This window comes from Vanessa tameamea, chromosome 7, assembly GCF_037043105.1.
Source record: "Vanessa tameamea isolate UH-Manoa-2023 chromosome 7, ilVanTame1 primary haplotype, whole genome shotgun sequence".
Lineage (NCBI taxonomy): Eukaryota > Metazoa > Arthropoda > Insecta > Lepidoptera > Nymphalidae > Vanessa > Vanessa tameamea.
The window spans coordinates 12,626,623-12,642,197 of NC_087315.1; the positions used below are offsets into that span (position 1 = coordinate 12,626,623).

General features: G+C 34.3%; 2 protein-coding genes across 3 annotated transcripts; both read right to left on the reverse strand.

Annotated features, from left to right (window-relative positions):
• Nucleotides 1–472: 472 nt before the first annotated feature.
• On the reverse strand, nucleotides 473–7,173 carry LOC113395703 (neurogenic locus protein delta-like). 2 transcript variants are annotated; one of them, XM_026633376.2, is made up of 6 exons: nucleotides 7,016–7,173; nucleotides 4,876–4,996; nucleotides 4,486–4,550; nucleotides 1,849–3,024; nucleotides 1,290–1,396; nucleotides 473–845 (listed from the first exon to the last, which is right to left on the reverse strand). In XM_026633376.2, the coding sequence occupies exons 1-6, from the start codon at nucleotides 7,105–7,107 to the stop codon at nucleotides 766–768; spliced, it is 1,641 nt and encodes a 546-aa protein (XP_026489161.2). In that variant the 5' UTR covers nucleotides 7,108–7,173; the 3' UTR covers nucleotides 473–765. The 2 variants fall into 2 exon arrangements, with proteins under 2 accessions (XP_026489161.2, XP_026489159.2); XM_026633374.2 differs by having other exon boundaries at nucleotides 475–845; nucleotides 1,272–1,396.
• Nucleotides 7,174–8,991: 1,818 nt separating this feature from the next.
• LOC113395704 (elastin-like) lies at nucleotides 8,992–14,877 on the reverse strand. Its single transcript, XM_026633378.2, has 4 exons — nucleotides 14,774–14,877; nucleotides 11,156–12,759; nucleotides 10,553–10,665; nucleotides 8,992–9,564 (listed from the first exon to the last, which is right to left on the reverse strand). Exons 1-4 carry the CDS (start codon nucleotides 14,807–14,809, stop codon nucleotides 9,524–9,526), a joined length of 1,794 nt encoding a protein of 597 aa, XP_026489163.2. The 5' UTR covers nucleotides 14,810–14,877; the 3' UTR covers nucleotides 8,992–9,523.
• Between the last annotated feature and the right edge of the window lie 698 nt (nucleotides 14,878–15,575).

Genomic DNA, 15,575 nt, shown 5'->3' on the forward strand with positions numbered 1-15,575 from the left:
CCTTCACCGGTACTTCACTTTAACGTTTAATTTCAATGAAATTCTGCCACATGTATTTCTATTATGAAACGCATTGAAACTGCTCACTTCTCCTCAAAGGGAAAGAAGGCGTTAGCCAAGCAGTGAAACACTTACAGGCTGTTACAGGTTACTACATATTTTTAGATAACCGTAGAACTTATTAGATTTTGTAAAATAATTACAAGAGCGCGCTGATCAAGTTTGGTTTACAAGTCCTAATAATTAATGATTTTGTATTTTATCATTTAATAAAACCAGAAAACTTTATCATAAATGTATATTTATAAAATACACTAAAATACAACACCCATTAATATACTCAAAATAGATAAATAATAAATTAAAATTACGCAACAATCAATTCTCTACTCGCTTCTTATACCAAGAGAAAATAAAAAGAATAGAGAGAGGAGATATGATATTATCCGAATATAGTCTCTTCTTTGGTATATTTTGAAATTCCAATATAAATATAATTCAAAACGAACAATTATTACAACAATATTAAATACCAACAATGTTTTACTAAACAACAAATTATATAATATTTAAAAACAAAATATTAATCGTTAAAAATAATTATTTTCAATATAAAGTTTTAAAATCGGTGAGTTGTTTTGGTTGATTCATTTCAGATCTGAAATTTTGCTTTCCGATTCACCGATATTTTTTTTGTTTTGACTGGATGAATAATTTTTTTATCAGGAATTCTTTTGCTAGACTAATAGACGTATTTTGAGATCTTTAATTTCGTTCCTTGTGCATCATTTTCAAATAACTCATATCTCTCTGTATAGAATGACAAGCTTCATTTTCTCTTTCGCCTGAAAAAAAAAACTCTATTGAGAAAAGTCTCAAATATCATGTTTTTTATTGTTTGAAGTTGAATAGAGGTAATGACAATTATACCGTTTACCTTAAATACGTAATCTTAAACCAGGGCGAAAATTTTATTAACAAATCGTCACTTGTTATTATAATATTAGCCCATCGTAATCGAATCGAAACGTAATCTTTGCTATTCAGCCATTTTCATGTTCTACTAACACAACAATCCAGTTATGAGTCGGTTGATGTTGGATCGGAATAGAATCAGAACATATCATATAACTGTTATAAGTTAATAGAATTGGTTTCCAGATTACTAAGCAAGATCATACAGCTAATATTTATTTTCATGGCAAAAATTCTCATTAACAGTTCCTAATTGACCATAAAAATAAACCTATTATGCAATAATAAAATTATACCTTCAATAATATAACTACCTCCATGACACATACGCGCCACTGCTTTCCTTTTTACAATAAGAAGGATAAAAGCCAGTAATGTTACAGCAACTGCCGTTACAGCAATGTAAATCCAATAATTCGACCTGAAAGAACAGAAGTATTCAGACTAAACAAAAGATGGTCATACTCTGTAAAGTCCTGGGATGTAATGATTATGTTATTTTTTAATTTGATTGAACAAACAATAATTTCCTAGGGGCTTTATGCACGCTAGTCTGGATACCACCCACTCATTATATATTATACCGCCAAGCAGCAATACTTTGTAGGTTGAGTGAGTCAGTGTAACTTCAGACTCAAAGGGCATAATAACTTAGCTCCCAAGGTTGGTGGCGTATTGAAGGTTTAAGGAATAATTAAAATCCCTTAAGGGGCCAATGTCTATGGACGGCGATGATAACTTACCATAATTTGGTCTATGAGGTCCATTTAAAACTCCGCCTATATATTTCTATATCACATACACAGATTTTTACTACAAAAAATGTTGGCCGCAAAGAGCATGCCGTAAAGTTGGCCGTAAAATGCTACATACCATATGCTTTGTTTCTGATAAATCGCGTCATTATTAATATGACGAGCTTCATCGATGGTTGACACTGTTACTTCTGCCTTTTCATCACTGGTTTTTACATAATCGCTTGTCTCTGTCATAGATATTGTACTATCTTTTTTATCAATACAAGAGGAATCGTTACATTCTGTAAATGCTACTTCTGTAGTGGTTGCTGATATATCTATACAATTTTCAGGAGCTACACAAATACCACTACAGTTTTTACATTCAGGAATACACAGAGAGTCATTCATATTATCCATATTAATTTTATAGCCAATGTGACACCGGCATACATCTGGTTCTATACAGGTACCAAAGACACAACCGCTATTACAATACGGTTCACAAATACCTAAGTGAGTTTTATTCCAACCTTCATTACATTCGCACACTTCAGGACTTACACAAGTACCATTTGGACAACCATTGGAACATTGAGGGACACACGTTCCATTTAAATTTTTACCATAACCAGTTTCACATTCACAAACATCAGGCTCGACGCATGTACCTCCTACACCACAGTCAATGTCACAAATAGGTACGCAGTCACCAGTTTCATTTTTATGCCACCTGTCATCACATACACAATTTTCAGGAGCTGCGCAAATTCCGTGCAGACATTCTTTAGTGCACGTAGGTATACATGTGCCATTATGAGTTTTTTCATATCCGGTATCGCATTCGCAAACGTTTGGAGCGATGCAATAGCCCCCACCACAGCTTATATCACAGCGAGGTACACAATCATCTGAGCTATCTTTATACCAGCCATCATTACAAGTGCAGTTCTCTGGAGCGACGCATGTTCCGTGAGGACATCCATTTGAGCAATATGGTAAACAAAGATTACTTTCAGTTTTCCTATAACCGTTAAAGCACTCGCAGGTATCCGGAGCAACGCAAGTACCGTTTACACAAGCTTCAGTGCAGATAGCTTGACAAGTGGAATTAGTGAAAGTGTAACCGAAATTACAATCACATACGTCTGGTCTTATACAAGTGCCATGACCGCAACTCTTATGGCAAATTGGTAAGCAATTGTGTGGATTATCCTGATCGATTTCATATCCTTCATTGCAAGCACATTGACTCGGACTCTTGCAATATCCGTTTTTACAAGTTGGTCTGCAGATCGGATTACATTTAAGCCTGGAATAAATTTAATAATAGTTAGAAATCGTGATATTTATGACATCAAATTAATACAAAAGTCAGACTAAATTCGACCAAAATGTTGACGAAAAGAGACCAAATATTTATTATCTATACATATAATAAAATCTTAACTGATCGAAATCTGTAAATCTAAGATATTTGAGAAGAAATATTACTGGGGGTATCTATTAACGCAATGGATCACATTAATATGATTTTTAGAATTTTTGTCTGCTTATGTAGTTCGTTACCGCTAATCTCAGAAACGGCTATACAGATTTGGATGCGGTTTTCATTGACTTAAACTGTAGTAACCTAGGTGTAATTTGAAGCGTTTGTTTTATTAAAATCGAGATGTTATGGCATGGCTGATGAAGTTAACCTTTTTAAAGAGTTCCAGTGATGTTACATCATCCCTTTACATTTGAAAATAAATATGAAAGGGTACGGCACAGATGATTTTATGTTTATACCGGTTTCTTCTCATTCCAAAAAAAAACTTAAAAGCAAATAAGCGAGTTCAGTGCACACGGCTAGCATTATGTGGCTCTGTCGCGTGTTTGCAACTGCAAAAGAATCTATGCTTTAATCCCCGACAACGTAATATCGTGTAATATACATTACGCAGTTAGACAAATACTTATTGGGAACTACAATGCCACGACAGACTCAAAGATACACAGATATGTCAACCATATAATACTCCTACTTTTGAGGCTTAAAATCACGCGAAAGGAGTCGCGGCCCCCAGCTAGTTTAAAATAAAAATTTACATCAGAAAAGTATCTAATTGTAGCTAACGTTGAACAGATATATCAGGATGACTATTATGATGAGTACGCACCTGTATGAAAACAGATCCGTGAATAAAATAATGCAAAAAGTAATAATAATAATAATAATTCATATCAATTAAATGAAATAACAATAAAAAAATTAAGTGTTATTGTTAAATTCGTTAATTTTATTTAATTAACAAAGTAAGGAAAAAATGTAAGAAAAACATGTGTATTCCCTTGATGACCTTATTTTAATAATGGTGTTCTTATCAACATTACATTATATAACAATGGGTTTTGATTGCTTGCTTGAATGTATTAAAAATGTTAGATGATCACTATGAAAGCTAGCACACGTGTTGATGACTTTTTATTATATCTACTGTGCTATAACGTGCTGATTCAACCAATCAACATGGCGATTGGATTGACTGGACAGTGATTTTCGGGTTCTGCTAATATAAACTTTTAAACGTGCATAAGCTTCCCCCTAAATTTAAAAAATTCGTTTCCCTGCTGATGCTCTTGTCATAAAATAAATATATGATCCAAATTTCAGCTGTCTAGGTTCAGAGGCTGTGTGTTGATTGTCAATCAGCTTAAAATATAATTATAGATAGAGAGTTTAAAGTTTAACAATCATGCCATTATTGTTTACATAAATAAACATATTTACTGCAGTGATGTGTCATCCTCCATGTAACCAGCACAGCAGACGTCTTTGTTTTCCACGACATGTTTCTGCGATTAAATAAAACAATTGAAAAAAGACACACAAACTAAGTAGTATAACTATGCAAAAATATAAATGGAATTAGCTTAAAAAAATCTTAGTTGCTAAGGTTGGTGGCGCGTTGACAATCGACAAGTTCTAGCGGCGGTGACCACTTCCCATCTGTTAGACTCTTTGCAAATCTGCCAACCATTTTTAAATAAAGAAATAAACATCACTCGGGCGTTTATCATTTGTCATTGGAATGCCCCAAAATATTTCAATCTCTAATAATAGTATCGAAAAATATGCTAAAAAGCGTTTGTTAATAAAACTAAGAAATGGACGACTTACCGGTACCATTCTCTGATCGATATAGGAGCGCCACCTGGTCTTGGTACATCTATACCAACAGTTACCCTGATAGGTCTCTTTGTAAGAGCGTATGTATGTTTCTGGAACCCATCGCATGAAACTGTAACAGATAATTAAACTATTTTATGCTAGGGGTCAGTACACCTGTAGTTGTTTTTTTCATGAAATAGATGGTCGGCCAGGCAAATGGGTCACCCGATGGTAAGTGATCCACCGCGTAGACATTGGTGCCGTAAGAACTTTTAATCATTGCTTTTTTCTACACTGCGCCACCAACCTTAAGAACTAAGTTAATATGCCTGTAGTTACACTGGCCCACTTACCTTTCAAACCGAAACGCAACAATACAAAATATTTATGATGATTGGGTGATACCTACCCAGACGGGTTTGAACAAAGCCTTACCCAGGTAAGGATTTGTTCAAACCCTATAACAAAAAATAAACAAGCAGAAGAGCTATTGAGTAAGAACAAAGTGTATGTGAAACGTCTCAATGAGAATAGCCTGCTGCGTGATTCATATTATGTACAAGCGTTTGCGCAAACACAAGTACACTGCCTATTCCCTCATTCTCATAATCCAATAAGACGGTAAATTTAACTCGACTGGAAATACTTTAATAGCAGCAAAAATGGTTTTACGTACTTTAAGACGTACCGGATTATAAAATACTCAATTATTAATAGTAAGCGATTATAACAAAAACTCAAATAATAATATGAAACAATCTTCTTCTTCACGTGGCTATTTCTTAGAGACATTTTATATATATATATATATATATATATATATATATATGTATATAAACAGTAACAAAGTGTCAAAAAATAAACCCACTGAGTTTCTTTCGCTGGTTCTTCTCAGATATTTTCTTATCCGAAGCGGTGGTAGAGTATATACAGTGTATGTATGTATGTATGTATATTGTATATATTGAATAAAGGATATTGATTTGATTTGTTTTAAACACTGTAAACTCCTAAATTCCACCTTGTTATGCATCTTATTGGCCCGATTTCGGGTTGAGATATGATCTCAGAATCTACTGCCTCATACGTCAGCTATAAGACAAACGATGCTTTTAAGCAATATTCAATCTAATAATAGTAAAATTTAAAGGGTGCACGCATAAAACAGTATGTCACTATAAGTCAATTAAAACATTTAACCCGTGACATACGAAGTGAGTTTCATATATTTTTATAGAAATAACGAGATTGTTTTTTTTTTAATATGGCATTCTTTTCTACTACTTTTTCCTAAACAAATGTGTTTTTAATAATTGGGACCTAATTAAATTGAATCAATATTTTAAAGCAATGTTATTGTAAAATCGCACAACGTGATAAGTTTTAGAGTCATTTAAAGTCAATTAAATTCAAAATTATCTTCGGGATACTCAGGTTCTACTGCTATTGATATAAAATTTATAGTTCAATAATAAAGATAGTCATACAATCTTATATTTTTATGAACTCAACCAAAAACAAAGCTATTTTTCACTGTGCCAATGGTCTGGATACCTACGCGAGTGTGGTTCCTTGTAGCACGAACATTATAAATAAATAAATAAGTATTGGACAACATCACATACATTACTTTGATCCCAATGTAAGTAGCTAAAGTACTTGTGTTATGGAAAATCAGAAGTAACGACGGTACCACAAACACTCAGACCCAAGACAACATAGAAAACTAAACTCTTTCTACATCGACTCGGCCGGGAATCGAACCCGGGACCTCGGAGTGGCGTACCCATGAAAACCGGTGTACACACTACTCGACCACGGAGGTCGTCAAAACATTGGTTAAGATGTTATGAATTATGTAAATTACTAAAGATGCAAACATCTTCAATAACTTTCTCATCCAATGGGATGTTAATCCGACACGACCAGAAAGAATTTAAGCACAGGAACGTTCAATATTTTTGCGTTTTGTCCAAGGAAGTAAGGTGTACCAACTACCAAACTTAGAGCTTCTGCTGAGATTTTCTTGATAGAATTTGCAGTCTTATAAGTAATCCACTAGACACATGAGCTAGTTATATTAAAATGTATTAATTAGAAACATACTTTACTGTTTAGATTATACTTAATTTATAAAAAACGCACTTACGTCTGCCTTTCGGTACACAATTGGGTTTCTACGAAAAATACAAAAGTCAATATTAAACCCACACCAAAGCACAGTTTTTCTAGTTGAAACATGTTACCACAAGAAATGATCTTATTAGCACCAGTAAATATTGTGAAATGATTAAAGTATAGGAAATTGTTCATTGTTCTGTAATCAGAGCAAAATGCCTACTGTTCATTATTTCTAGGGCGTCCATAAAATATAATATATATCTCGGCAATTTTTAAAGTTAAACATCTATTGGCATGTCTTGAGGGTAAGACCAATGCATATACCGGGACGGCGAACGGCATAACGCTCAGTGGCGGCTTTAGACGGTCTAGGTTGCCAAAATTGGGGGAGGGAGCGGTGGAGGTCTAAAGATTCCATGCCTCTCGTCCTGCAATCCCCTAATACCATTATTACTTTACGTTATTACCGCCCAACGCTTATTTTTAGAGTCGGTCCTTAATAATACCGCACTTACACAATACAATTACAAGTTACACAATACAATACAAGTATAATATAAGGATGTATGTATTGCCCGGCTTTGCCTAGATGGTTAAAGCCGGCCCTGATGACGCTCTCGTATGGTCGTCTCTCTCTCTGCTCCTTTGCGTGTACCAGGTACGTGGCGCGTATACTATAATCTATAATATTCTTCGTTTCTTATCCATTTGTTTGTTTGTTTATTGGTTTTACAAATGATATTAATAATCATGCCGTTAACCATTCCGTTTGATATTAAAAATAGTACGCAAAACATGTATTATAAAAAAATCATCTTAAAAACATGGTCACTGTAATCATCGCGAATTATTCTAACTATATTTATACAAAATGACAAACTGCGTCCGTTTTTAGTATTTCCATTGATAAATGATTTGTCATCAAAACGATGATGTTCGATTGACAATGTCTAGAAATATTTTAAGCTTTTTGTCATTATATTCAGTTATAACAGTAATGTTGTTTGATGTTTCGTAATATCTGCGCGTCGGTCGTGTCGTTGTAATTATATCGGCCAAACTTGACTATACGACTGTACTGAAATTTTGTACGTAATTGTTTGATTATTTTATGTATGAGTACTAAATTTATTTCGACTAAAGAAATCTATGATAAAGAAAAATCTGCTTAAGTACAAAAATCAAAATAAACGTTCCGAATAAATAATTAATCATTAATAAATAATAATAATTCTATGGAGAATAACTCGGTAATTACCCCTTTTTGTGAATTATTATTAATCACACAAATGTAATTTACAAGTAAATTTATTTATGTTATCGGAATATTACAATTCTTGACTTTGTGGTAAGGGTTTGGTTAGGTACCACCGTTTAAAAAATAGGAGATGCAATTTTCGTCTTTCTAGTTAATAAAAAACCAATATAACTTATATTATTAGTGATACTAAAGATGTTATCTTTATTTACTTATCACATACTATTAAGTTATCAACTTGTCTCTTGCAATTTTTATAAACATTTATAGGTTTTGTACAGAGGAGTACAACGTAGTAGGTATCTGATAGGCTTGTAATTGGTCACCACAGCTCATAAACATTAAGAAAAGGGTATTTACCGAACGATCACTTTAATTGTCAATGCAACCACCAACCAGTCAGACATTGCCTTTAATATATTGTAGGCACAGCCCATATAAGACGTCGAAGATCTGCACATCATCCCAACCGACTACGTTGTGAGCCGAAGCGCGATCTTATAGGAGACACCCTCAGGACGAACGTCACTCTCGAGCCCGAAAGGACTCAAACTTGAAGGCTGAGTCTAGTACTCGCTCCAACGCCCAGTGACGCTGTAAATGCCAGTAGGGCCAACAGAACGACTACGTACAGACACAAAAGTCACCACTTTACAAAACTACTTTAAAAAAATATAGAGATATTTTTTAAAAAATAATTAAACATGACTAAAGCAAAAAAAAAAAGAATCTGATCCAAGGCTTCGTATCCACTGGAGGAATTCGAAGCTTATCCCATCAAGTCATGTTACTGTGATAAGGCGAATACACTTGTGGTACAATGTCATCCAACACATGCCACATTAACGACCACGAGATGAATTATAAAGACAAATTTACTACTCAACTCAGTTGTGTTTTACGGGACTTGTACCTACACCTTTAGGTAAAGGTTATAATATAAATACAAAAAAAGAAACCACAATAATTTACAAATATCGTCTTTACATTAATTTTTAATACTCCATAATTATCGACATTAATTATTATCAAGGTAATATTTTTTTAAAGTCTATTAAGTATTAGTCTATTAAAAATTTACAAGTCAAATTCTATTTGATAGAAATTTATACATAAACATTAAATAACAATTACACCTTATCATTCATTTCTCATCTCACTTATGTATATTCAAGAACTTCCTAATGTCAATCATGTCTGTACACAGACTGCATTTTAATAAAAACACTTAAATCTATAGCAGTTCCTGGCCATTTCCTTCATTGCCAGTTGAATTGGTCAATTTTGGTTACCTAGTTCGATGTTTTGCCGTCGTACATCTGAAAAAAAAACTTATTAATAACAAATATAAAAGTATAAATAGATATTGTTTTCGGATCAATTTGATTTCGCCTAAATTCTGATTCTGGGCATAAGATTTCGTCTATATGAAATTTAGATTTTTCTCCAAAACATTGCTCTGCTGGAATTTCGTGAATACAAATGTTACAAATTATTATTACAGAGGACAAGGGCAGTCTTTCCCTTGGTAGGGTTTTGTTGGCGTTATAAGAAATATAGTGTAAATTTCTATATTTTATATTGTAACAAATACGACGGTCGCGAAGACGTTGAATGAATCGTGCTGGTCAGTATATAATTTTTCAGTTCTACCCACACAAGCTATCTGGAAACCGGCTGTCTTGGTATGGGCATGTTATGCGGAGGAATGAGGACCATGTTGTGAGAAAGGTTTTGAAAATGGATGTGGATGGATATAGAGGTAGGGGAAGACCCAAGAAACGATGGATGGATTGTGTGAAAGACGATATGGTTAGAAAGAATGTTACTAGTGAGATGACGTCCGACAGAGAAGTATGGAAGAAGAAGACATGCTGCGCCGACCCCAAGTAGAGTTGGGATAAGGGCAGGAGGATGATGATGATGATGATAACCCACACAATATTTTTATAACTATCTTATTTCGTCTTACCCTTCAAATATTTGAATACTGAATGTTTTATGTAATCTAGTGAGTGTTTTGATTATTTCCATTTTGTCCCAACAATTTTTGTATTTTTTTTATGTGTTTCTCATGTAAGTGATTTTTTGTAAATCTTTTTGAGAAACAAAAATCTTTATACCATTCTATAGGCAGTTGTTACCATCAGGTTCACCATTTCTTCTAGTCTACTAATTTAAATAAATACAATAATTTCACGATGCCAACATATTCGTATATTAGAGGAAAACCATTTATATGATTATGTATAAAAAATGGTTATATGGATGGTAATGGGTTATGCATTAAATTAAAATATATATTACTGTATGTTTTAGCCTTATATCGCCGATACACTATGGTGGTACCATAAATGAAGGCACCGGCGATGATCATGGACGATATCAGTATGGCGACAGTGTGTCCCGTTGACGACGAACTAGAAAGTTGAAAAAATATATACAGAATAGTTATTACCAAAACAAAGCAAAAAAATATGAAGTATACATATTATATTAGGACTAAAGTCCATTCCACGAATCGAACTCACAGGGAACAAAATACTGGAATCTCATAGATCGACACGTGGGGCTAAAGATACCGGCGTGGAAGAAAATTTTAAGAAATTATTTGGTCAATGAAGTCATATTAACAAATGAGCGAACAAGGGAAATTTCTTTTAGAGCTTATTTCTTGGAATGGAGTTTAGGTCTCTACGGAATGTAGGCCATATTAATATATTAAACACAACAAATTCAATAGGTTCGAGAGAAAGAACAGTTAAATAAAATATCTTAAATTATATTGAAGTAAAGATTCAAGAAAAAAAAATTGGCTAAGAAGCTACTTTTTGGAGCGAGTTCTGTTATCAAATTTTCACAACAGTGAAACTTATTGTTTATTGAAGTAAAACTTGATTCCATAAATACCTTTTATCTTTTTTTTGATCCGTTGCGATCGGTGCGTTTTCTCCCAACCTTAATTTTACTTCCGCTGTTGGTTCATCAATGTCGTTGCCGACTGGTTGCTTTTCATTCTTGCCTGCTGGTGGCTCTCCATCTTTGCTTACTGATGCCTCTTCATCCTTGCCTACTGATGGCACTCCATCCTTGCCTACTAATAGCGCACCATCCTTGCCTTCTGATGGCACACCAACCTTGCCTACTGATGGCACACCATCCTTGCCCACTGATGGCACACCATCCTTGCCCACTGACGGTACTCCATCCTTGTCCACCGATGGCACTTCATCCTTGCTCACTGATGGCACTCCATCCTTGCCTACTGATAACACGCCATTGTTGCTTACTGATGGCACACCATCCTTGCCCACTGACGGCACTCCATCCTTGCCCACTGATGGCACACCATCTTTGCCCACTGACGGCACTCCATCCTTGCTTACCGATGGCACACCATCCTTGCCCACTGACGGTTCTCCGTCCTTGCCCACTGATGGCACACCATCCTTGCCCACTGATGGCACACCATCCTTGCCTACTGATGGCACACCGTCTTTGCCTACTGACGGTACTCCATCTTTGTCCACCGATGGAACTCCATCCTTGCCCACTGATGGTACTCCAGTCTTGCCAACTGATGGCACACCTTCCTTGCCCACTGACGGCACACCATCCTTGCCCACTGATGGCACACCATCCTTGCCCACTGACGCTACTCCATCCTTGCCCACTGATGGCACTCCATCCTTGCCCACTGATGGCACTCCATCCTTGCCTTCTGATGACACTTCAACCTTGCCCACCGATGGCACACCATCCTTGCCCACTGACGGCACTCCATCCTTGCCTACCGATGGCACACCATCCTTGCCCACTGATGGCACTCCATCCTTGCCTTCTGATGACACTTCAACCTTGCCCACTGACGGCACACCATCCTTGACCACTGACGCTACTCCATCCTTGCCCACTGATGGCACTCCATCCTTGCCCACTGATGGCACTCCATCCTTGCCTTCTGACGGCACTCCATCCTTGCCTACCGATGGCACACCATCCTTGCCCACTGATGGCACTCCATCCTTGCCTTCTGATGACACTTCAACCTTGCCCACGGACGGCACACCATCCTTGCCCACTGATGGCACACCATCCTTACCCACTGACGCTACTCCATCCTTGCCCACTGATGGCACTCCATCCTTGCCCACTGATGGCACTCCATCCTTGCCTTCTGATGACACTTCAACCTTGCCCACCGATGGCACACCATCCTTGCCCACTGACGGCACTCCATCCTTGCCTACCGATGGCACACCATCCTTGCCTATTGATGACACACCATCCTTGCCTACTGATGGCACACCATCCTTGCCCACTGACGGTACTCCATCCTTGCCAACTGATGGCACTCCATCCTTGCCCACTGACGGCACTCCCTCCTTGCCTACTGATGACACTGCATCCTTGCTTACTGATGGCACACCATCCTTGCCCAGTGATGGCAAGCCATCCTTGCCTACTGATAGCACTGGATCTTCTAGTTCTTCCGTTAAAATGCTGCCATGAAACTAGAAAAAAATAACATGTTGTTAATGTAGAAGTAGAATTTAACATGTAACTATACGAATAGTCTTATAGCTAAGTAGTAATAATTTCAAAATAAACAAACATTTTAACACAAAAAAACCGACTTCAAATAAAACATAAATTAATATGCACTAAAAAGTAAAAAAAATAATTGCGTATTCTTATAATCAACTTACTTTTCAATATGTTGATACGATCTATGAGTTTACCACGCGAGATGATAGGTGGGTACCTACTTTAAATCTAACTCAAAACATACCTATGAACAACAAACAATGATCAAAATATTTTTTAGAGTTCGCCTAAGTAAAATGAAATGAAAATATTAGAATACTTAAAAGTCGATTTACGAAAGTATAATGAAAAAATAATATAATGAAAAAAATACAGACGAATTGATAACCTCCACCTTTTTGAAGTAGGTTGAAAATATTATTTCTTGTTTCGAGTTTATATTTGTATAAACAAAACGAGAATACTAAATCCTCAGGTTGCAAAACAAGAGGACGGAGGAGCACGCGTAATTATAGTGAAGCAATAAAAGCGAATACAGATCAAAAACGAATACAAACTCTCGGAAGTTTGTATTAATTAACAATTTGTTGTATGAATAATAAAGTATGTTCCTAGTACTAATAGTCCCCAGTACAAGGATCTTAAATTTATTATTTTTTATTACAAAAAACAAAAATAATTCACTCTACATCATACGCAACATGATTTTTGTCGGACAAATAGACCACATATTTTAAAAAAAATCAAAAAATCAAAGTTCTATACTAATACACACTTAGTGACGTCATATCGACAATTCCAGGAATCGAGCATTCGAAAATGCAGCAGCGCGAAAACTTTTCGCAATAGAAAAAATTGTCGGACTCATCGCAATAAAGGCACTCAACAAAGTTTTACATTTGTTTGTGTCAAAACAATTTAAGGTCCTCGTACTGGGGACTATAAATATAATACTCGTATAGGAATGTCAACGATTTTTCTAATAGATTTTCTTTTATTACTTGATAAGTTGAAATTATTTGATTTCGATGATTGAAACTGCATTATATTTATCAAAATCGGTTCAGTAATTTCTGTCATATTATAGTGATGATGCAGTATACGTTAATGCTGTCTTACTGACGCTCGCTCACTGCTTGATATTTAGTACAAATGATTTGACACACAAAGAAATAATTCTTAACAAAATTAGTAACATATTAATTTTAAAATATTTCATAAAACAATATTACCGTTAACAAGTTACTCAGATGAATTTCGACCGTAGCTTAGAATGCCAACACTATTTATATTTCGTAACAGAATATATTCTAAAACATTTAAAATAACTCTATCGGGTTTTTAAATAAATGATAATACGCTACGTATATCTATCATTTATTTAAAAATGGTGGTAATAATGATCTCGGTCCTAAATAATAATTATTAATATCCAATTAACACTATTAATCAATACTGAATGCGCGAATCATAAAAAATAATAATAATATTAATATAAATAAATTAACTAAAAAAGAACACATAACCAAGACCAATGACAAGCTAATTAAAAAGTCATGTTGTAATATTTAGCATAATAATAAAATAAAATCTAATCAAAAATATTCCTATAGTAAACGTTTGATTATGACATGACGTACAAACGTACAGACTGTAGTCGCTGATTAAATTAAGAGCTTTCTCAATTCAACTCAAACTCACTATGTAGCAAAAATAAATAAAAGCAAACAAGTACAATAAACAATGTACTAATTACAGTAAATGTAACTGTATTAGTTACAAAAATAAAAAAAAGAACCAATTTTTTATTAATTATTTGTTAAAATGTATGAATTAAATACATACATATGTCAAATAAACGTGTATAAAAAAATAAAATACAGTCGAATTGATAACCTCCAATTTTTTTGTAGTCGGTTAAAAATATATTTTAAATGAAGTTTAAAATTGCAACTCTAAAAAATGAAAACAAAAACTTACCGCTGTTAATATTAAACAAATTAAATGTAAACGCATTTTGAATTTGGGCGCTCACAGCAAAGGTCAATATTACAATGAAAACGTAACGCCACGAAGGGCTAATCAGTTCATATGAGCTCATTATAACTATTTGTTTTTATTTATAATTATAATTAAAGCATGCTTTACAGTTAAATATTATTAATAAAGTGTGCACGCAGCGATGCTCGCTATAATTCTATAAATTATTTTCTTTTGTATTTTAATAGTAGCAATAATATTTTTATTTGGAATAATTATTAGCAAATCAATCTTCCAAAAAAAATGTATTATTAATAATTGCAAAAACTATTAACGATGCCTTTTAATTAATAAATTTAATATCAAGTAAACATAATTATGTTCTTTAAATTTGTTTAATAATGTTTTGTGTCTTTAAATGAAACGACAAAAAGTTTCGTACAAAACAGATTTTTATATGCACATGGTATTTATAAAAAAAAATATATCCAGATTAAATTTATTTAGACAATTTATTCCTACAATTTTTTTTTTGTTTTAAATATCTGCGAACAATTTATATATGTACCTATGAGTTCAAAACCACAGAAAAAATATTAATAACATCAACCCGAACATTAATTAATGTACTCGTAAAATTGATAATTTTTAAGTGTGAATAACAGCTGTGTTACCGAATAAATTGGCCAGATACCTTTATGTAAAGCGAGATAAACATACGTAGGAATTTATCATTATTAGAGCTATAAATTAATGAATTTATTAAAATTTATTACGGGCAAGAAAAGATAAGAATTGCAAT

Excerpts from the sequence above, each read along its gene's own strand:
- LOC113395703 (XM_026633374.2), bottom strand. The coding sequence starts at position 7,107 with ATGTTTCAACTAGAAAAACTGTGCTTTGGTGTGGGTTTAATATTGACT. Across the intron at positions 4,551-4,875 it reads TCGATCAGAGAATGGTACCG|AAACATGTCGTGGAAAACAA; the intron begins GTAAGTCGTCCA and ends ATTTAATCGCAG. Across the intron at positions 3,025-4,485 it reads GAGGATGACACATCACTGCA|GCTTAAATGTAATCCGATCT; the intron begins GTAAATATGTTT and ends AATTTATTCCAG.
- LOC113395704 (XM_026633378.2), bottom strand. The coding sequence starts at position 14,809 with ATGCGTTTACATTTAATTTGTTTAATATTAACAGCG. Across the intron at positions 10,666-11,155 it reads GATCAAAAAAAAGATAAAAG|TTCGTCGTCAACGGGACACA; the intron begins GTATTTATGGAA and ends TCAACTTTCTAG. Across the intron at positions 9,565-10,552 it reads ATATAAGGCTAAAACATACA|ATGTACGACGGCAAAACATC; the intron begins GTAATATATATT and ends TTTTTTTTTCAG.